The sequence below is a fragment of the Rhinatrema bivittatum genome, chromosome 6 (assembly GCF_901001135.1).
Source record: "Rhinatrema bivittatum chromosome 6, aRhiBiv1.1, whole genome shotgun sequence".
Taxonomy (NCBI): domain Eukaryota; kingdom Metazoa; phylum Chordata; class Amphibia; order Gymnophiona; family Rhinatrematidae; genus Rhinatrema; species Rhinatrema bivittatum.
The window spans coordinates 274,449,413-274,472,936 of record NC_042620.1 but is presented as its reverse complement, the minus strand read 5'-3'; the positions used below and the strand labels follow the sequence as shown (position 1 = coordinate 274,472,936).

Genomic DNA, 23,524 nt, shown 5'->3' with positions numbered 1-23,524 from the left:
TCTCTGTTGGGATGCCCTAACTCTCCTGTTTCATTAGTATCCCTCAAGGATACATTTCTCCGAAGCATGCACTGCTGAGTGACTGTCGGCTTTCCCCCTTGTTCTAGTTTAAAAGCTGCTCTATCTCCTTTTTGAAAGTTAGTAACAGCAACTTGGTTCCACTCTGGTTAAGGTGGAGCCCATCCTTTTGGAAAAGTCTCCCCCTTCCCCAAACGTTTCCCCAGTTCCTTAAAAAACTGAATCCCTCTTCCCTGCACCATCGTATCATCCATGCATTGAAACTCTGGAGCTCTGCCTGCCTCTGGGGACCTGCACGTGGAACAGGAAGCATTCCAGACAATGCCACCCTGGAAGTTCTGGATTTCAGCTTCCTACCTAAAATCCTAAATTTGGCTTCCAGAACCTCTCTCCCACATTTTCCTATGTCATTGGTGCCCACATGTACCACAACAGCCGGTTCTTCCCCAGCACTGTCTATAATCCTATCTAGGTGACGCGTGAGGCCTGCCACCTTCGCTCCAGGCAGGCAAGTTACCAGGCGGTCCTCATGTCCACCAGCCACCCTGCTATCTACGTTTCTAATAATTGAATCACCAACTATGATGTCCGGCCTAACGTTCCCTCCTGGGCAGTCGCCCTGGGAGACTTGTCCTCAGTGCGAGAGGACAATACATCACCTGGAGAGCAGGTCCTTGCTATAGGATCACTTCCTGCTACACCAGAGTGATGTTCTCCTACTGGGAGACCTTTCTGATCCAAGGCAGCACTGGGGCTGCCAGACTGGATTTGGGACTTGGCTACTATGTCCCTGAAGATCTCATCAATGTACCTCTCTGTGTGCCTCAGCTCCTCCAAGTCTGCTACTCTAGCCTCCAGAGATCGGACTCGTTCCCTGAGAGCCAGGAGTTCTTTGCACCGAGTGCACACATACAATCTCTCACCGGCGGGTAAAAAATCATACATGTGACACTCAATGCAAAAGACTGGAAAGCCCCCCTCTTGCTGCTATTCTAGAATTTATCAACAGCTTCAGAAATCTAGAGGGGAATTAAAATCTCTGCAGGTTTCTGGGATAGAGAAGTCGTTTAAGTATGCTAGACAAAAAATATATGAACATGGTAAAAGAGGGGTGTTGCTGGTGAGAGCTTTTAGAAAAAGAACACAGCAGACATGCATTAACAGTATCAAGGGGCAGAGTGGAATTGTTACTCATCAGTTACTGGAGGTGAACCATGTGTTTGAAGAATTTTACTCTGACTTATATATGGCCACTAAAGGGAGTAACAAAGAGGAGATTTTAGCTTATCTGAATGAAACTACTCTGCCAGAGCTTACAGAAATACAACATGGATGATTGGGAGCTCTCATTACTTTGGAAGAAATACAGAAGATCGTAGGTGAGTGGCCCAGTGACAAGTACCCTGGACCAGATGGATTTGCTCTTGAGTTTTACAAAATATATTCTCAGGAGCTGGTACTCCCGCTTTGTGCTTTATTCAATCATTTGTAGCTTGCCCCTGAAATGGATAGTGGCCTGTTGGAGGCCACAATAATGCTCATATATAAGAAAGGGAAAAATATATTGGATCCTGGTTCCTACCACCCTATTTCGTTATTGAATGCTGATATAAAACTTCTGGCCAAAGTCTTACAGCTCTGGATGGAGAGGGTGGTGGGGGATTTAAGAAAACCAGACCAGATGGGGTTTATCAAAGGTTGGCTGTCAATCGCTAATACTCACTGGCTATTTGACATACTGTCATTGGCTAAGAGAGATAAAATTAAGGGTCTTGTGGTCTCTCTGGATGCAGAAAAGCCTCTGAAAGGGTGCGAGGCCTTTCCTCTTTTCTGTCCTGGAAAGGTTTGGGTTCCCAGAACATTTCTGCACTTGATTAAAAGCTTTAGATCATAATACCAAGGCTTGGGTTCTGATGATTGGATATAAATCTGAATTGTTTCCTCTCATGGGGGCACCAGACAAGGGTGTCCACTATTCCCTCTTTTGTTCGACTTGGTCATTGAGGTGCTAACGGAAAGGGTCAGGGAGCACCAAGGGATATCTGGGATTTGTGTAAATGGTAAAAAAAAACATGTTATCTCGCTGTATGAAGATGATGTCTTGCTTTTCCTGACAAACCCAAGGCGGCCTGGTCCAAGACTATTAAGTCTACTAAATGAGTATGGCAGACATTCCGGTATTAAATAAGTATTAGCAAATCAGAAATCTTCCCTGTGGGGCTGCAATTCTGGGAGATATTCAGGAATACCTGTTATCGTTTAAGGTGGCACAGAATGGGATGTTACTTGGGAGTATTTGTGCCTTAAGGATTTGGGTACTCTTTATGGTACTAACTTTGCCCCAGTGGTCAGTAAAATACAAAAGGATCTATTAAATTGGAATGACCAATTTGTGACCTGGGCTGGACGCATTAGTATCCTCAAGATGAATTTGCTACCAAAGCTTATGTACATTTTTCAACATGAGCCTTGTTACTTACCAGATTTTTTTTTTCTGTTCTTAATAGTCTATTCTCAAAGTTTATTTGACATCATTGTACACCATGGATTAAAATGCATACTTTGTGGAGGCCCGGGGAGGAAAGTGGGACGGACCTCCCTAACTTACAGGCTTACTATTGGGGGGGCCTGCTTTCAGGGATCGTTAGTATAGTTACATCGTCACAGCTCGCAGCCTTGGTACTCCCTAGAATCATATCCAGTGGGTGGTTTGGACTTGGCATCCTTGCTGTTGTCTCCACCAGCATCTCTGCAAATACAGAAAATTAATGGGATGGGTATCATGGTACAGCATACTTTAAAGCTGTGGGGTATGATGCGTAAGATACTAAGGCTACAGTTGTTTACTACTTCATCCATCTCTCCCTTGAGGAACAATCCCTTTCTCTCAGTGCACACTTTTAGTAGTGCTGTGGCGGAATGGTGGAGGGCAGGTCTGAAATTTGTGGGGCAGCTGTGGGAAGATGATAGCATGGAGATGCAGTCATTTTCAGGTCTAAGGCTGCCATATGAGATTGGAGAAGACTCTCAGGTCTTCTATGACCGGATAGTGGAGATGTTCGCGCACTCATCAGGGGGTGGGAACCTATGCTGCCAACCCAATTTGAGAATATATTTCTGACGGATGTTATTTTATGTTGCAGTATTTCGCTGTTTTGTAAAGCTATTTTGGGGAGAATGTTAGTGGATGATTCACCACTTAAGTAATCAGTGAAACACAAATCTTGGCCTAAATTTGGTGGCAGGGGATTGGAAATATATTTGGAGAGATGCACATGGGATATCTATCTGTTGACAAAGCATGTAGGCCCTGTTGGCGGGGTTGTGGGCTCAATGTCTCATAATATAATATCACATGTGGTGGACGTGTCTAAAAGTTGTGGAGTTCTCAAAAAGTCTAGGCAGTGTGCTCACCAGAATACTGTGTGGACACCACATGCTTACTCTGGAATTGTGCCTCCTGGGGAGACGGGGGATCAACGCTTGGTTACTGCAAAAATAATTATTGCCAAACCAAGTAATTCATGTGGGTAGGCTTATTGTGGCGATGATGTAGAAGAATGCCCCTACTATAGAAGTCTGAAAAAGACAGATACATGATATTGCCTTGATTAAGAAACTTACTTTTCTTTTAAAGCATAATATGACTATGTACGATAAGATATGGAGTGGCTACTGGGATTCTACAAAAGATGCTTTGTAATTTTGTAGAGGGGTGTATACTAGTGCCTTGGATATTTGTATAACTTCTTTTAGGATGTTTGTTAGTTGACATCACTGAAGATTTTGTGTCATTTGGAGCGATGAAAGGTAAAAGAGGAGTTGATTTGTACAATGTACTCTCTACCTAGCTTGATTGAAGCAAGGTAGAGAGTATATCAAGCTAGGTTGAGAGTACATTGCACAAATCAACTCCTCTTTTACCTTTCATCGCTCCAAATGATACAAAATCTTCAGTGATGTCAACTTTGCTGTTCGTACCTCTGACTGTGTATGTAAAATTGCCCCCCCGACCTACCCTACCTCCAAAAACCCACCCAAGTTAAAAATCTCTCTTTCAGTCTCTCTCTCTCTCTCTCTCCTGCCCAAACGGCATTTGAGAAAAAAACCTTTTCAGTCGGTAACGTGCCTGCTTGAATTAATCAGCATGAGATATGAAAATTAGCGCTGGTATGATAAATCTATCGCAGCTTGCAGAAATTACCTGTGCGATGCGGGAGCAGGGAAATTAGCCTAACCATGCGCCCTTTTTTATCGCGGGCGCTATTTCGATATATTTATAGCTTTTTGATGAATCTAGGCCTTTTTGTTGATTGCAAAAGTCATGCTGTCCTCTATTAAATAAAGAGTTTCAGAAAAATGCCATTTCTGACATTGGTATCTCCCTAACATCCGCCTTGTCTTCCCTATCGACCCGATTTTAAAAGAGCCACGCACGTAAAAACGGGGGACTACACGCATGGCTGGGCCTTGCGCGTGTTGCGCACATTTTCAGAAGGGCCTAGCCACATCGTAAACCCCATTATATGCCAAAGTGCCAGGCCTCTCCAAAGGGGTACACCAGTGGACTGGCCTGGGCGGGAGTGGGTTGGGACAGCACCATTAGCCGCTGTCCCAGAGAAGTGCGCGCTGGCAGCTGGCTGGTGCATGGAATCTACTGCTGCTCTGAAGGAGCAGCAAGGTAAAAAATAAAATAATTCTAAGAGTTAAGTAGGGGTCGGGGAGGAAAGGAGAAAGGTAGGAAAGTTAGATGGAGTATAGGGAACTGGGGAAGCCCTACTCGCATCACAGTGCTTTGCATTATAAAATCCCCCCCTTGCACGTGCAAGTCGCAGGCTGCCCGCACATGGCCTTCAGATTTTATAACATGAGTGCGCCGGCGTCCACATGTTACAAAGTCAGGGCGTCTGTGAGCGTGCGCTGGGAACGCACGCACGCGGGTCTTAAAATCAATCCCTAAGTGTGTCTCTCTTTCTGCATGATCATTTAATGGTCCAACCGATTCCCTCTCAGATTTCCTGCTACAGATGTATTTGAAAAAGTTTTTATGATAAAAAAAATTTAGCATGCTGGACAATGTCTGATAGACCTACTGTAGCACAATAGAAGCTGAGAGTGCATAAATTGCCAATTTTTTTAACATTTAACAGTAAAATGTTTAACTTAAAGAAGTATGACTTTTTTTATTTTTTTTTTAAAGAAGTGTGGCATGACTTCTATGATCCCTCAAGCAAGGAACCTTTTGATTCCTGAGGAGAGCTGTACTGAGTTTGTTTTACAAACATATTTGCTTGACTATTTTTCAGTAATATGCTAATTGATTTATTCTGAGAATGTAAATTATTTAAACATGCATGGTATAATGATGCTATCTTGGTAATTGGGGGGGGGGGGGATTTAATGTAAACTATGGAGCTGATTTATTAAGGCTTTTCTCCCATTCTGTTTCTATAGAAAAATGCTTAGTAAATGAGGCCCTATTTTCTCTGCAAAGGTGTTCCTGTATTTTTGTTTTTAAATGAATAATGAAGGTTTGAAAAAATAGTTTATATTATGAAATTTTTGCCTCTATGGCAAGTTTCTTTTTAAATTATTTTTGCTTGCCTAATCAATGTTTTACATCTAACTTGCCAGTGCTTATGCTTATTTCTATTTTCTTCATTTTTATTCTTTTTATTCTTTTTATAATAGCCTCTTTCACCTCAACTTTTAACCATGCCAGCAGTCATTTCACTTTCCTTCTGCTTTTTTTTAATATGTGGAATACATTTGGTCTGGGCTTCCAATGTGGTATTTTTAAACAGTATTCACACCTGGTGTAAATTCTTAACCTTTGTAGCTGCCCCTTTGTGGTTTTTTTTTCTATTTTTCTTCATTTTATCAATCTCCCTTTTGAAAGTTAAATGCTAGAGCAGTAGTTTTCCATAATGTCCTCCCTCCAGTTATTAAGTCAGATTTGATTGTGTTATGATCATTACTGACAAGTGGCCCCCGCTACCATTACCTTTTCCTGCTTTCCTCTTAGGTCCAATATAGCTCCCTGGATCAGCTGTTCCATGAAGCAGTCATCTAGAAACTTGACCTGCCTAGCATGTCCTGAAGTGACATTTATCCAGTCAATATTGGGGGTAATTGAATTCTCACATTATTACTGTGCTGCCAAATATGTTAACTTAATTAATTTTTTTTACTATTTTATTGTCTGTCTCTATTTAATTGTCTGTATCATATCTTACCTGCCTCTTCTCTCTTCTAGTGTATACATAGTTAGATCATCAAGTCCTTTCTCTTTCAGTATAGACCTCACATTTATTAAAAGACATATGAGAAGAGACTTGAGGTCCTAACTATGTATACCAGAGAGGAGAGATGGAGGATATGATCAGCAAAAGTAAGAGCAAAAATGATAACATTCAGGTAACAGAAACCCACAAGAGGCAGACAGGCAGAATTCCCAGGAGAAACAAAAGGAGACAGGAAGGGATAATTAGAAAGGCAAATGCTCAGAGAATATATTGTCCAATCAATGAAGGCAGGGGATAAAGCTTTCTTTAGATGTATAAGTGAAAAGAGGCCAAGCAAAAGGGGAAGAGTAAGAATCAAAGTGGAGAAGCAGAAGAAACCATTTACCACAGAGAATATACATTTATGAGTAATTTGTTCAGTATTCATGCTAGAAGAGAGTATAAGTTCTGTTCTGCACTGTTTATGTGCTGTACCTGACAGTTCTTATACTGGTTGTAGCATGCTCTTAGTTCTCTGTTTGGAACAGTATGAATATAAATAGACGATGATGATGATAGAGGGCCGTTTACCCATGAGGTAGTGTTCAATGTATTTGCACAATTGAAAGCAGAGAAGGCTATAGGGCCTGATGTGGTACATCCTAGAATACTGAAGAAGATAACTGACTGCACCCCTCACAGCTATGCACAACTTGAAATAGGAGAGGTTCCAAGAGACTAGAGAAGAAGCGATGGAGCACCACTCTGCAAAAGGGGGGGGGGGGAGGAGGTACAGGGAATGGAAAACTACAGAGTATCGGTGAGAAAGGTAACCACTACTGAAGGACAGAATAGTGCAGTATCTTAAATCTAGCAAACTACAGGATCATATGCACATGGCTCAGAAGGGGAAAATCTTGTCAAACAAATGTAATTGATTTGTTTGCTGAGGCGATCAGAGGAATAGATCAGGGTGCTGCAGTAAAAGTGACCCTTCTAGATTTTCTGAGGGGAGAGTGGTGCAGTGGTGAGGTAATACGTGGAGGAGTGATAATTACCACAAAGGTCTGGATCAGGATTTTCCAGGAGGGGGTAAATTGCTTCATACGTATTCTCATTTGTGGTCCCTGTGGAAGAATCATAAAATCAATTTATTGGTTTATTTATAACACACTGACAATAGCAATCTCTTAATGTGGTACATGCAAAATATAACAAATTATAGAACGTTAAATTCAAAATACACAATAGGTGGCATAAAATTCCTAACACAGAAAATGTGAGAATTTGTGGCTGAATGAGACATTCTAGAGGCACATCTTTCCTCATCCACCTCCCCATTACTGTCATTTCCAGAAGCACGTCTTCCCTCTCTGTTTCACCTTAAGAGAATACACACCCTTGTCTTTCCCACTCCCAGGGAGAATCCCTTATATTTTTAATCCTCAACCCAGGGAGATGCTGCCTCAGTCTTACTCTACTGCACTCAGCCCATACTCTTCCCATTTCTCCAGGGCTGGCTTAATAATTAGGCGAACTAGGCACACACCTATGATGCCAACATTTGGGAGGGTGGAGGAGGACGGTGGCATAGACACATGTGTTAGCACTGTGGTACTCAACCATTGAATCTGTCTCCTGCCCCATTTTCCCTCCCCATAGGCCCTACGTAGGACTGATGAAATAGAACTGCTGCCGCTGAATCCCTTCTCCCTCCCTCCCACCATAGAGGGTCCATGCGGGGCTAAAGCAACAAAAAGTTGTTGCCTCTGCCTTCTGAACTTCTCCTTTCCTCCTTGTAGGGCCCAAGGAGGGCTGAAGAAACAAGAGCCATTAGCCTCCGTTGCCACCGTGTCCTGTCCCTCTACCTCCCAATAAGACCCACATATGGCTGAAACTCAAAAGAGCTGCTAACTGTAGCCACTATTTCCTGACCTCTCCTTCCCAATAAGGCCTGTGCATGATGGTGGAGGGCACAAGGCTGAAGGTTAATCGAGGGCATGTCATATTCTTACACTGGCTCTGTATCCCTCTCATCCATATGTCTTTTCTTTGAAAGCAAACTACAATTATGTTTCTTCTTAGGAAATCTCCGCATCTCTGTTACCCCCCTCAGTCATCCCCTCTTAGTCATACCCAAAGAGCCTCCTCCTTCTCAGTCATACCCAAAGAGCCTCCTCCTTCTCAGTCATACCCAAAGAACCTCCCCATCTCAGTCACCCCCTCACAGTCAACCTCTGAAAGCCTCTCATTTAATTTACCCAGAAACTTCCACCCCCCCCCCCCCCCCCCACACACACACACACTTCCTCCCACTGCCTGGCTCTGGGGAGGCTTCCAGTGTGTGTCTATCTCAGTCCTCTTTCTTGATAGCTTCCTCCATTTTCAGTCTCATTTGCTATGGAGCCTCCACATGATCTCAGCCCCCTCCCTGGGAAGACTTCCTCTTCCCAAGCTCTTCTTCTTCACTTAGTTTCTCTTTTCCCATCTCCTCCACTTGCGGGCATTCCTCTTCCCAATCCTTTCCTGGGGGGGTTTGCCTGTTCCCACATCCCTTCTCTGGGAAGTCTTCCTCTTTTCAGTTCTCCACCTGTACAGACTTGATCATGCAGGTTTAGTGTGTCCTATGGAATCCCCCAGGACCTATTACTTATAGTTCCACAGAACTGTGAAATGTCACAGCTGTACGAGACTGACTGCTGGATTTTGCATTTAGCACATTCCTAGGGTCCCAGGGCCTCTTGCTCACAGTACCCAGGACCAGAGAGAGATGGTTATACCAGGCTCGCCACGCTGAACCTTGCAGACATAGTAAGTCCCTCGGGGAGTGAAGAACCGGCTCCCATTCTCCAGAGGGTCTCTGGCTAGAAAGAGAAGTTTCAGGACCCCAGCTTCATTACACAAATCAATGGTGTCTGGAAAAAGTCAGAAACAGAAAAATATTCTCATACTGTTTTGGGGTGAGAAGTCACAGCTATATATATCCACAGGCACAACATGAGTCAGATGTAGCCAGAATCACAGTATGAGACCAGCCATATCCCCATCCACAGCATGTGATTAGACATAGCAACATAATATATAAATACCTGTGTATAATTTAACTCTGTTTTATTATTAATCTTTTAATTTAATACACATATACAATCCACAAATTTATGTTAAAACCAATACTATCACTCATACCACATTCACACATGCACAATCACATAACACAGAAAAAATATTGCACCTAATTCTAATACAGCAATTCACCTATTACCAACATATTAAAATACATCCAAAATTGTTACAATCAGATAGCACCAATTTTATGTTATATATTTCATTTGTCATCCAACCCACCCTTATTTCTTATTAGTCTCCCTCTAGATATTCTTTGTTATTCTTTGTTATTATTCTTTCTAATAACAAAGAATATCTAGAGGGAGACTAATAAGAAATAAGGGTGGGTTGGATGACAAATGAAATATATAACATAAAATTGGTGCTATCTGATTGTAACAGTTTTGGATGTATTTTAATATGTTGGTAATAGGTGAATTGCTGTATTAGAATTAGGTGCAATATTTTTTCTGTGTTATGTGATTGTGCATGTGTGAATGTGGTATGAGTGATAGTATTGGTTTTAACATAAATTTGTGGATTGTATATGTGTATTAAATTAAAAGATTAATAATAAAACAGAGTTAAATTATACACAGGTATTTATATATTATTTATCCATAAGAATTATACCTGTGGGTTACCCATATGATGTTATATTTATTAGACATAGCAACAGACACAACAGAAGTTCAGCCATATCCATAGGCACAGCATGAATCACAGAATATGTGTGGCCACAGTAGCAACCAAAGAAAAAGGCCAGCTGCACAATCCTCAGATATGGCCCCAGCATGAGACCCACCCTAGTACTGGCCAAAGAATGAGCCAACCCAAGTCAGACCCACAGGGAAAACATATGTGTGTGAGTGTGTGTGTACGTATGTATTTTAGTGCATATGTGTAGCTTATTGGTTGGGGGATATCTTGTCCGGGATGGACCAGTTATGTGAGTTGGAGGGTCAGTAGCAGATCATACTGTATATGCATAAGTAGAAAGGCTATAGGTGGGGGTTGTCTGATTGTGTTTGTGTGTGGGGTTACTGATTGGAGTAGTCTGTGTATATAAAGTGTGATGATAATCTGTTTGTGTATAATCTGTTTGTGTATATAAAGTGTGATGTAAACAGATAATCTGTTTGTGTATATAAAGTGTGATGATAATCTGAGCACGCCGCACTCCCCACTCAGGCCTCATCAGGGCCCTTCCTCCCTAGATTCTACCCCCTCCTTTTTTTTTCTTCTTCCCCCCCCCCCCCCCCCACGCTCCTCAGTCCCTTCTCCCTCCCTTCAATCCCCTTATACCCCTACCTCTCCTTAGAACCCTAGCATCACGTCTATTGTTTTTATATATTTTTATTCTGGATTGAAATCTCTCAGTTAATCCGCACTAAGTTTCTTATGGTTTGCAATTGTGCCAGAGTTTCTCCATAAGTTTAAACGCATTAAAAATTGATTATTACGTTCTAATAATCAATGTTTAATGCTCTAATATTTAATGTTATCTCTAACTTTTCGAATGTACGATTGCTCTAATTGTTTAAGGTTCAATGTAACGCCCCTCGGCGGCAGTCATGTTCCACTGTAAACCGGTATGATCTGTATTTTTTACAGGAATGTCTGTATATAAGAATTCAAAATAAATAAATAAATATATAGGCAGGTTACTATTGGAAATTGGGTGTGCACACTATGCATGAGTGGCCTCTATCAGGGAATGGGATGTGATGGGTTACTGAACAGGGTACCCAGCAGGGTGGGAAGTTAAAAGACCTATTAGTAGTAGTACCTGGGGCACAGTAGGTCCAGGCCTTCTTTCTCCCAGAGAGCCCACAAAACCGTTTTTTGAAGTCAAGGGTGTCTTTCACCCCATAAAAATTTAAAATATAGACTATTTGATTAAATAATTTTTACAGGATATAGAAAGGAAAGTGAGAACACGCTTAATTTAGCTGTGCCTGTGGGATCATTTAAATCATATTTTAGCCTGCCTAACAGCGAGCTAGGCAAGTCCACCCATTTTTCCAGACTGATTACAATTTTTTGTATCACCAGAATCACATTGGCTTCAATCATATTATTTAACTCTGGTACCAGGAATATCTCCACTACTTTAAACAAATATCTTCATTGGTATGGTGGTTTTTTCTTTTCTTGAGGTATATATAATGTCTTAAGCCCTTCTTAGAGATATGGGACCTACAAATCCTAGTTCATGCCCTTATCTTATCAAGACTTGACTATTCCCGGGGCTGCACTAAAATGCATAGCTACTGTAAAATGCGTTGCTTTGCAAGGTTGTAGGAAATATGAGCATGGATCAGAACTGTTGGAAAAGCTACATAGGCTCCTCATACTCTGCCATATAAAGTTTGAAATATTAGGTTTGGTCTTTAAATCTTCAGTCATGGACCAACCTAGTTATCATTTAAACTTGTTAAGAGCTTACAAGCTGGTCAAACCAAATCCCCCTCTCTCTGATAACCAACTATGTCCTGCACATTACACCATACTCTCATCTCCCCCATAACGATTACAAATGCACCTTATATGTCTGTCTTTGAAGTATGCCCTTAGATTTGGAATGTTTCCTTGGATGTTTACCTGTCTGCATGCCTGCCTTTGCAACTCATCCTTTGTCTGTGAGTTTTAAACCTGTACACAGTTGTGATCTAGTGATTCTCACATGGAATGTCGGTATATAAAACACTCAAATAAATAAAGCTCAAATAATCAAGATCTGACTGAAATCTGGCTCGAGGAGAGAATGTGAACTTCACTCTCATATTAAGCCTCAGTCGTAAGGCATGCTATTCCAGTAGACCTCTGCTCTGAGATGAACTACATGAAGCTCAGGAAAGGAGTAAAAACCAATGGCTGAATTTTTGAAGCCCATAAAATCCAGGAGATACGTGCATGGCCCGGGCTGTGCGCGTGTGCGGAACGCATTTTAGAAATGGCCCGGCCACGCATGTATCTCCTGGTATGCACAGAAGTGCCAGGCCAGGCAAAAGGGGTGGGCGACGACCAGGACAGTAGCCATTAAGCCCTGTCCAAGGGAAGCATGCGCCGGCAGCTGGCTGGCGCACGGAACTTACTTCTGCTCCGAAACAGCAGCAAGTATTAAAATGAAAAAATTAGACCTAGCTAGGTAGAGAGGTTAGGGGTCGGGAAGAAGAGGGGAAAACGTAAGAAGGGTATTTAGGAGGATAGTGAACTGGGAAAACCCTACTTCCGTCACCGTGCATATTTTTTTAAACCCCCACCCCACCCCGTTTGGGAGAGAACACCTGCCGGCATATGCATGTGTGGCATTAAAATCCAGCATGCACATGCACGCAGGAATCATATTTTATAAATGCATGAGCCAATGTGTGCATGTTATAAAATAGCCGTGTCCATATGCAAGCGCCAGGAACTGTGCGCTCATGGACACCTGCACGCTTTTTCGAAAATTGACTCCCAAACTTTTAATTAGACTTAGTTTTCCCTCTGATTTTTAGTTTAACATTTTTTGGATTTTGGATAAAATCAATTTTTAGAATTTTCAGATGGTTATTTTATGATTTTATTATTATAGATCTTGTTTAAGCACATATGACTGTTATCGATATTTTGTGTTATGTTATAGAAATGCTTAATTGATTTTTAGGCTTGTATTTTATGATAGTTTTTAAAATTAATTTTGTGACATATGTAATATGTTCGTATTTTATTGTAAATCACTTTGATTTTTTCAAGAAAGGTGATATAGCCAGTCTAATAATAAATGAAACTAAAAGTAAAGATTTTCTTGGAAGAAAGGAAGTCTTACCAAATATAGTAAATTAACTAACTAACCCCTATAGCTTCCCAGTTCTAGCAGTTCTGATTGTGTGCAGTTAACAGTACATCCTGAGATATTTCCAAATGATTGCATTATTTCTTGTCTCTGGGGGAGAGATGAACACAAATCCTCCATCATCTGCATAAAGAAGAAGTTTGCGCTCTCTATCTCCAGATCTGATTCCTGTCATTTGCACTGTTCACCTCATGTTAACTCCCTATAAATTGTTTTAATCTAATTGATAAATCAAATACAGAATCCATGTGTGAGGGGGCATGTAAAGAACTCCCTCAGACCACCTTAAAGGACCAGGTACAGCTATCTGTACTCGTCCTCCTTAAGACCAAACCCAGCAAGGGATTCTGGGATAGGCTGGAGCACTGCAAGCAGGGATAAGAGTCCAGGGCCAGAGGGATGAAGGAAGCCCAGGAACAAAGAGAAACCTCGAGAACATGAACTGTTAGTTATGATTGTTTTTGTTGAAATGCTCAAACCAGCTACTGTTTTGTTGATTATTGCTTAACAATAAAGCTACTTATAAAGATTGTTGTCAGTCCAGTGAGGAGTCTGTTTTCTGGCTAATTCTGACAGCTTGGCATCACACCATGTTTTTTTTTTTCCCATCATTCTAAATAGGAATGACCATCTACTTTGTCAAAAGCTTTCTTGGTATCCAAGGACAGGAGACCAGTAAGTCTCTGAGATAGGCTTGTCTCCCATATCAAATCTGACATTCTTCAAATATCTGTAGATGATCTACATGCAATAAAACCCACCTGATTTGGGTGGATTATGTTTCCTATTACTTTTTAGAGCCTCCGTGCTATAATTTTTTTAGGATTTTAAAATCCACATTAAGAAAGGAAATGAGTCTGTAGCTAGAACATTCCAAGGTCTTTTCCTTCTTTAGGGATAAGGGTTATAATAACTTAATACATAGTGGGGCAGATTTTAAAAAGTTGCGCGAGCGCGTACTTTTGTTCGCGCTCGCGCAAACAAAAGTACGCCTGATTTTATAAGATACGCGCGTAAGGCTGCGCAAAATCGGCAGCCTGTGCGCGCCGAGCCGCGCAGCCTGCCTCTGTTCCCTCCAAGGCCGCTCCGATTTCGGAGCGGCCTCGGAGGGAACTTTCCTTTGCCCTCCCTGCACCTTCCCCTCCCTTCCCCTATCTAACCCACCCCCCCGGCCCTATCTAACCCCCCCCTTACCTTTGTCGGCAAAGTTACGCCTGTCGGCCGGCAGCCCCGCTCCGTCCTCCGGTCCCGGGGGCTGGTCCGGAGGCCTCGACCACGCTCCCGGGCCGGTGCCACGCCCCCGGGCCCGCCCCTGAAACGCCATGGCCCGCCCCCGAAATGCCGTGTCAGTAGGCCCCGCCCCCGACACGCCCCCTTACAAAAGCCCCGGGACTTACGCGCGTCCCGGGGATTTACGCGCGCCGGCCTTTGAAAATCCGCCCCAGTATGAGGTAGATCCTGCTTCTCTAAGCATTCATTAAATAGCTTTGTTAGTTCTGCAGCCAGAATACCTATACATTCTTAATCATATTGTTGCGAATGGGGGAGTGTGGTCGCTTTCTTTAGAGGGATGTGAGCCCTTGGGCCATGGCACGGCTCAGGGAGGAGCCCCAAGACACACACCGTGGGAGGTGAGAGTGTCCAAGCACAGGCTGGAGCTAGAACAAGGCGGGACCAAAAACAAGACATGGAACATCATAGGTACTGGAACAAGCAGGCTCAGACCTCCACTGGACCTGCACGCACAGGTGAGACCCAGCAATGCAATGCTGGTCTCAAGAGTAACCCTCCAGCCACTCAGTAGTCCTTCCGCACCCGCCGCTTGGGAACGATGAGTGTGTGAGGCCAAACGGAGGCTGAGGGCAGGAAATGATGAGGCATGGAACTGAGGAACTTGGAAGACTCAGATGAAGACTTGAGGATTCAGGATTCAGGCAGTAGTACAGGGTGAGTACTGCACCGCAGCGTGCCCTACACAGCCGCTCATGACTGGTTGTGGACCACGCCGGAAGAGAATCAGACTCCAGACGAGAAGATGAAGACTTAGAGCTGGAAACGTGACAAAGATTCAGGAGAGGCCTGCACTGAGATGCACCCTACACAGCTGCCTGTGGCTGGTCGTGGACCATGCTGAAGTGGAGCAGGCTCTGGCTTGAGTCTAGGACTTGGATGGAAGCAGGAACAAGGAACTCCGAAGACTGGGAACAGGATTCAAGGATTCAAGACTCAGGATTCAGGAACAGACCTCGACATTAAGAGCAAGGGTCTTCCGGAGACTTGCGCTGCAGACATGAAGAAAGGCCTTGAGCCACGAAGTGCCCTACACAGCCCCCATGGGCTGGCCATGGACCATGACGGTGGCATACCAGGAAAGGTGGACGAGAAGGAAACTTGAAAGCAGGACGAAGAGCTGGAGACGGGAACATCAGGACCAGGACTGGAACAGCAGGAACATGGAATGCTGGAAACATGGAACATCAGGACACCGGAAAAGCAATGAAGGAGCTCCAACGAAGAACAGGAACATCCACAGGGACCAGGAACATCTAACGAGGAACTCGGAACCATCTGGACAGGAGCAGACCACGGAAGATCTTCTTGGATAAAAGAACCATGGACGACCATGAAGATCCGATATGAAAGCACCGAGGAATGGAAGCTGAACCCTTTTTATAGGGCTAGTGAAGGAGCAGGCTGATGACATCATCCGTTGGGGGCCGCAGGGCTTTTCCTGCCACTGGTCTTTTAAATAAAATACAGAGGCGTGGGTGTACGCCTAAGGAGCCCGATGCAGGACAGGAGAGGAGCAGCAGCGTTGGCGGCGTTCCTGCCGCAAAGAAGTGGAATCTGTGGCGGCCCTCCCCGCCGCGGAGGAGGAGATATTGGCGGCGGCGGCCCTCCATGCTGAGGAGGAGATGTCAGACGCGGCAGAGTTCCCCTGAGGCGCAGGAAGATGGAGTCGGCAGCGGCCCTCCCTGCTGTGGAGCATGGCGTCAGCAGTGGCTGGGCTGCACAGAAGTGGCTGAGAGCGGCGGCAGTAGCAGTGTCGGCGTCCGAGCCGCATCGGAAGCAGGAGACTGGCAGCGTCGGGCCGGAAGGTGAGTGTGGCTAATCAAGGTCGGGGCCCTTGAGCAGCGAGCGCAGCACATAGTTTCAAAACTATGCTCCCCGAGGGGCTTACACTTTGGCATGCTTTTAATAACATTCTGTACTTCAGATTCCCCAAAAGAGAGGCTATAAGGTAAGCATTCTGTTCAGGAGAAATACTTGGAAATTTTATATTCTCACTACATTTTTTAAATTTCTCTTCAGAAGAGTCTGAAAAATATTGAGTAAAAGTGAAATGCTTCACCAACCGAGATGCCCATCCCGCGGCTGGCGCACCCTTACCTTCCGGACCGTCCACGCTTCCGAAGCTGCTGCTGTCTTGCCCCAAGCTGCCTAATGTGCGCGCGTGTACGCCCTCTTCATAAAGGGCCCACAGCAGGAACAGCTCCTCGGCGCACTCTGATGACATCATCTAGCCCCGCGTACTTAACACCAGCTATGCAGCATTCAGGTGCTTCAGCAACAGGTCCTCCTGCGTCTCGTCACTGGTGTTTGTTGCCTTGCCCCTATTCCTTGTCTCATCTCTAGTTCCTTGCCTTACCTCCAGTTCCTATCTGTCCGCTTGGTCCTTCCCTCCTTGTCTCTTGCCTCTGCCTTGTTCTCCTCAGATTGATTTCCTGTACCTGACTTGGATTGTACTGCCTGGATACTGACTTTACTTTACCACCACCTGCCTTGACCCTCTGCCTGGATTCCGAGTGCTTGACTTCTACCTGCTTTGATTCTCTGTCTGGATATTGACTTTGCCTGACCACCGCCTGCTTCAACCCTCTCCCTGGACTCCGACCTTGCTAGACCGATGCCTGCCTTGACCTTCTGACTACTGCTCAGTTCTATGGACATTCTTCTAAGTCCTGCCAGCCTCAGAACCCAAAGGCTCAACCCATGGGGGAAGAGATTGATGCAAGTGCCTCTTTTCGACCACGCTCCCGGCTCCAGCCAGCGCCTCCACCTCCTCTGCTGGGGCTCGAATGGCCCAATCGGGGCTTGAGCCCGCTCAACCCTAAACGATCAGGGAGCCGTGCAGAGGAGGCAACCCTGAAAATTGAAAAAGATAAATAGAAAAATAAGCCAAAGAGAAAAACCTCTACAACGAAACCTCGCGGTGAGTGACAAACACACCCCCACCGTAAGGCACCCGGCCAATCAGAGGGCAGACGGAAGCCTTTTAAATTTTAGAGCGCACAGACAGCGTCCCTCTTTTCGACCACGCTCCCGGCTCCAGCCAGCGCCTCCACCTCCTCTGCCGGGGCTCGAACGGCCCAATCGGGGCTCGAGCCCACTCAACCCTAAACGATCGGGGAGCTGTGCAGAGGAGGCAACCCTGAAAATTGAAAAAGATAAATAGAAAAATACGCCAAAGAGAAAAACCTCTACAACGAAACCTCGCGGTGAGTGACAAACACACCCACCGTAAGGCACCCGGCCAATCAGAGGGCAGACGGAAGCCCTTTAAATTTTAGAGCGCATGGACGGCGTCGCGCGTCCGAAGGGGCGCGACCTAAGGGGCTTGCCCCTTAGTGCGCCCCTTTGTGACCCCAGGACCCAGGACTCACAACACTACATGCAGCTTGCCTCGCCAGTCCTCGCATCTCTTCATCCCCAAGCTTATTCGAAGACCTCCAGCGGAAACAGCAACCATCCTCTCAACATTCATCCCTCCAGCACTCACGCAGGGGAAACAGCAACCATCCTCTCAACATTCCTCCCTCCAGCACTCACGCAGGGGAAACAGCAACCATCCTCTCAACATTCCTCCCTCCAGCACTCACGCAGGGGAAACAGCAACCATCCTCTCAACATTCCTCCCTCCAGCACTCACGCAGGGGAAACAGCAACCATCCTCTCAACATTTATCCCAACATTCATTTTTTATTCAGCATTCAACCCACTACCCCAGCATTCAACCCACTACCCCAGCATTCAACCCACTACCTCAGCATTCAACCCACTACCAACCACCCCAGCATTCAACCCACTACCTCAGCATTCAACCCACTACCTCAGCATTCAACCAACTACCTCAGCATTCATCCAGCAAAAGATTGACACAACCAAACATATTAGTCTGACCCCCTCAAAGAATACTTCCACAAACCATTACCGCCACAACTTCATAGGACACCAGTTGCTGACAATCCCATCAAAGCAATCTCCCTAGTACTATCATGTTACTAGGACACCCAATACATATAATACATCACAAGACCTGCTTCAAGATGAAGCCAACGCTAAGATATCAACCTATAACTCGTAGAAATCTAACCCCTGTAATGATCTCACCCATTACACAACTACTTGGACTGGCTCTATTCATCTTATCACTCTTCAATGCCCAGTCAATCACCAAAAAAAACCCACATCCTTAATGACCATTTGCTAGATACCGGACCAGACATCTGTGCCATCACAGAGACCTGGTTAAAACCCTCAGATATAGTCTTAATAAATCAATTGCCTACACAGATATATGATGTCTTCTCCTTTCTTTCCCCAGAAAGAAAAAAAAAGGAAGAGGTCTCCTAATAGCTGCAAAAAAACTTCTTAACCTCACTCAATAACCTATCTATACTATACCCAAACTTGAGGTAGGCTTATTCAAATCTAAGTCGCTTCAAATCCTCCTCACCTACGTTCCTCCCGGACTTTTAGATCAAGACGCCTCTCCTATGGTAGAAGTTATAGCCAAATACTTAAAACCAGACTCTCCAGCCATAATCATTGGAGATTTTAACCTCCACATTGATGCCAATCCTCGATCGTCCAATTGTGAAGCTTTCCTATCAGCCCTCTCAGACATGGGCTTCAAACAGCACATCAACCAACCAACACATAAAGCAGGTCACACTCTTGACCTTATCTTCACAAACTCTAATCTCACTCCACTCTCACCTCCCTTATGCCTCCCAGTCCCATGGTCAGATCACTTTATGATCAACTCCACCTTCAGGTCATTGACAGGATTGTCTGCACCTCATCAGCCTACCACTCTATACTACAGGAAAACATGTCCTTCAGAAGATCTCGGCAAATCCCTGATCAAAAAACTTTCTAACTTGGATCTTTCCAATCCCAATTCAGCTATCACCTCATGGCAAAATATTACCGAAATGATAGCCAACGATTTATGCCCACTGTCAAAAAATATATAAATCCTTCTCTAAAAAATAAGCAACCGTGGTTCTCAAATGAACTCCACACTCAGAAGCAAAATCTAAGACGGAAAGAAAAAGAATGGAGGAAGAATCCTAATCCCCTCTCTCTTTCCATATACAAAACAGCTCTCCATCATTACAGATCAGCAACACTTCGAACAAAAAGAGATTTCTATGCTCACCGTATCCATGATATGCTGTATGATGCGAAGGCCCTTTTCTCATATGTTTCGGAACTTACCAAAACGGTTCCTCCTACTATCCCTGACGATACAGCCCAATCGAAGGCCAATGACCTGGCCTTATTCTTTCAGAACAAAATCTCCAACACCCTGGCCAGATTACCTACCAGCCCAAATCCTCTTCTTCTGGACACAGTTCTCCTACCAAACACAGACATAAGATTGGATTCCCTTGATCCTACCCACACTTTAGAGGTAGAATCCCTGATAAAAATAATGAAACCTTCGACCCACCCCCTGGACCAAATACTTTCCAAGTTACTGATTCTCATACCAGAATACATCTCCAAATATCTGGCTGATATCATCAATTGTTCCCTTTCACAAGGAACATTCCCGGACGCTCTCAAATTGGCCACGCTCAAACCCATACTCAAAAAATCAAACCTGGACCCGGAAGACCTCAACAATTACCGCCCCATATCAAATCTCCCATTTGTAGCTAAGATCATGGAGAAAATTGTAAATAAGCAACTTTCAAATTACCTAGAAGACCACAACATACTACATACGTCTCAATATGGTTTCTGAAAAGAACACAATACTGAAACTCTCCTCACCTCACTCCTTGATCAATTATATATTGGCTTTGACAAAGAACAGTCGTTTCTCTTAGCTCTCCTCGACATCTCTGCGGCTTTTGATACGGTAAATCACAATATCCTTCTAAACTGGCTTTCAGACATAGGAATTACAGGTTCAGCCCTCAGATGGTTCGAATCCTTCCTTAGCAATAGAGGCTATAAGCTAAAAATCAAAAACAAGGAATCACCTCATACTAATGCTCCTTTTGGCGTCCCCCAGGGCTCCTCCTTATCACCCACCCTGTTTAACATTTACATACTCTCCCTCTGTCACCTACTCTCAAACCTCAAACTCAAATTATATATTTACGCAGATGACGTTCAAATTTTAATCCCCATATCCGATTCACTGGACTCAACACTCAGGTTATGGAACTCTCATCTACAAACTATTAACCATTATCTATCAAGCCTCAACCTTGTGCTCAACACTTCTAAAACTGAACTCTTGCTAATTACTCCAGAAGGCAGTCCCATCCTTCACCAATCACAAACTATTCCACATATATCACATGCCAGAGATCTTGGAGTCTTAATTGACAGTCACCTGAACCTAAAGCATTTTATAAAACACACTACTAAGGAGTGCTTCTACAAGCTACAAGTACTCAAAAAACTCAAACCGCTCCTATTCCATTACGATTTCAGATCCGTTCTCCAAGATCGACTATTGCAATTCCATTCTGCATGGTCTTCCAGCCTCTACTATTAAACCTCTCCAGTTGCTACAAAATGCAGCGGCAAGAATTTTGACACATACCAATCGGAGAGAGCATATCTCTCCCATTCTAAAAGATCTCCACTGGCTCCCAGTAAACTTCTGGATCCTTCATAAATCTCTCACAATCATTCATAAAAATATCCACCATCAGACTCCTCTTGATCTGCTTCATCCTCTCAGACTGCACTCGACGACCAGGCCTTTAAGGGATGCCTACAAGGGATCCTTACACGTTCCTCCAATCAAATTAGTGCACCACTCAAATATCAGAGACCGGTCATTCTCTACTGCAGGCCCTTCCATTTGGAACGCCATGCCTCCAGACCTCAGACTGGAGACCTGTCTAATAACTTTTAAAAAGAAACTAAAGACATGGCTGTTCAGCCAAGCCTTCCCCACTACAAACCCCATTGCCTGATCAAGAATTGTTCCATCACCCACTTATGTAAACAAATTTTTCCATATTTTTCATGCATAGTATCTATTAAAGAGGTTGGCTCCTTGCCCCCCTCTTTTGTATATAGTATTTATTTATTTTTTTCGTTCACCCCCTCTTTATTTCTTACTCCAAGTTAAGGCATCCTTGTTATAATGTAACTTTTATGCTCCTTTATCTCTTGTTGATTGGTTAATTATATTTTCTGCTTAGTTCATTGTAAACCGAGTTGATTTGATTTGTATCAAGAAAGTCAGTATATAAAAGCCTTAAATAAATAATAATAAATAAATAAAAAGTGAAGCTGTCCTCCCACACTCCAGCCTGTGACGTGTCTGCTACTGCCTGTGTGCCTGGCCAGTGTTCCATGAGTTGAGTGCTTCTCTATAACAACCCTGTGCTTCAGCTTTTAGTCAACGGCTCATTGTCTAACAAATGTATATTGGGCAGAGACACCAGGCAGGGTTGCCCTTTGTTGCTCATGTTATTTGTTCTCTTTTTGGAGCTCTTGGCTATTACATGGCATACATTACCCACATTTGATGGTATTAAGATAAGGAATAAAATGGTAAAGTTAAGCTTGTTTGCTGATGACATGATATTATTTGTGGGAAATCCTAATTAGCCTTCTGGACATCATTAACATATTCAATAAGTTTGGGACTTTTTCTGGTCTACGTATTAATTACAATAAATCAGAAGTGTTCCTCTTAGACAAAATTTTAAAAGAACAATGGGTGGGTCCCTTTCCTTTATTATGGACTTTGGACAGCATGTGGTATTTAACCATCCAGCCGGCACATACCATGGAAGAAAAATATTCTCTCAGTTTTGAGCCTGTTTTGAAGAAGATTAAGAATTTACTGGGTCGCTGGAGGTCTCTGCCTTTGTCTCTTTTGGGTTGGTGTGCATTAGTGAAGATGGTGATTTTACCCAAAGTTTTGTATTGTATGCAGATGATTCCATCTGGGTTAAGATCTCTGATGTTAAGGCTTTCCATTCACTAATAACCTCTTTTATCTTGTGTAATAGTAGAGCTCAAATGAGCTATGAGATGTTGAGACTGTATAAATAAAAATGGGGGTCTCGCATTACCCGATTTGTGACGATATAATGTGGGAACCACCGTTAATAATGTGACTGGTTGGATTCTAAAGAAAAAGATGCCTTAAACGTAATGAGCATTGTGTTCGTGGATGCTTAGGCTGAGATGGGGTTGACAAAACCTACAGGGAGGAGCCCTGCGGGTCCCCTCTGTTGGCAGGTGGGCCCAGATGAGTTAGAGGCCCAACCGGATCTTCACCTTTATCAGCTCACGTTCCCCTCGGGTTGAGCCTTTGAACCGGTGTTGTCAGGTCTTAGGTGGAGGACCTCTGCAGGTAGCAATGAGATCCGTTGAGGTAGATTGGTCGGAGTAGGCATAGATGAGGCATGTCTGGTGGCAAGCAGAGGTCTATGGCAGGCAGCTAGCAGGAGTATACAGGAGTCAAACCGTGACAGGTAGTGATCAATAATATCCATAAGTCAGGGAGTGGTCAATACCAGATAGCCATCCGAAAGAAAAGTTAGAATGGATAGGCAGGGCAGGAAGGCAGGGAGAAGAACAGGTGGGCAACAAGGGAGGCAGAGATGAACTGAAGCCGAAGAACAAAGGCAAGGATCACTGGAAATGAAGAATGAATACAAGGATAATAGGAACTGAGGAATGAAGACAAGAATCACAAGAACTGGAGAAAGAAGACAAGGAATGCTGGAGCAACACACATTACTACAAGAGTAGAGAGACCTATTGCTGAGGCAAGAAAGTAAAAGACTGGAGGCCTTTTATAGGTCTAGCTGCATGAGATCATTAGCCCACGCTGCAGGGTTTTTCCGGCCGTGAGCCCTTTAAATCTGCCAGTGTTGACTGCAGGTGCACCTATGAGGAGTGTGATGGCAGGAAGTCGTCAGTGTCCAGCCGTGAGGGAGGCCAGCAGTGTGTTGCTGTGAAGAGGAGTGGGGCCTGGAGCAGACAAGTGTGGCGTCCTTCAGTAAGAGCATCATACCCCGACCAGGGTCTGGGCTGAGAGGAGAGGGTGGCAGTTTAAGGG

At 44.1% G+C, this 23,524-nt stretch overlaps 1 protein-coding gene across 1 annotated transcript in view; it reads right to left on the bottom strand.

Annotated features, from left to right (window-relative positions):
* Window positions 1–23,524, bottom strand: part of C6HXorf65 (chromosome 6 CXorf65 homolog) — a 71,909-nt gene that overhangs the window by 31,890 nt on the left and 16,495 nt on the right. Inside the window, exons 3-4 of the mRNA XM_029607962.1 lie at window positions 9,023–9,157; window positions 7,301–7,369 (exon numbers count right to left, since the gene is read on the bottom strand). Coding sequence (XP_029463822.1) covers window positions 7,301–7,369; window positions 9,023–9,157 — 204 coding nt within the window. The remainder of the gene's footprint in view (window positions 1–7,300; window positions 7,370–9,022; window positions 9,158–23,524) is intronic.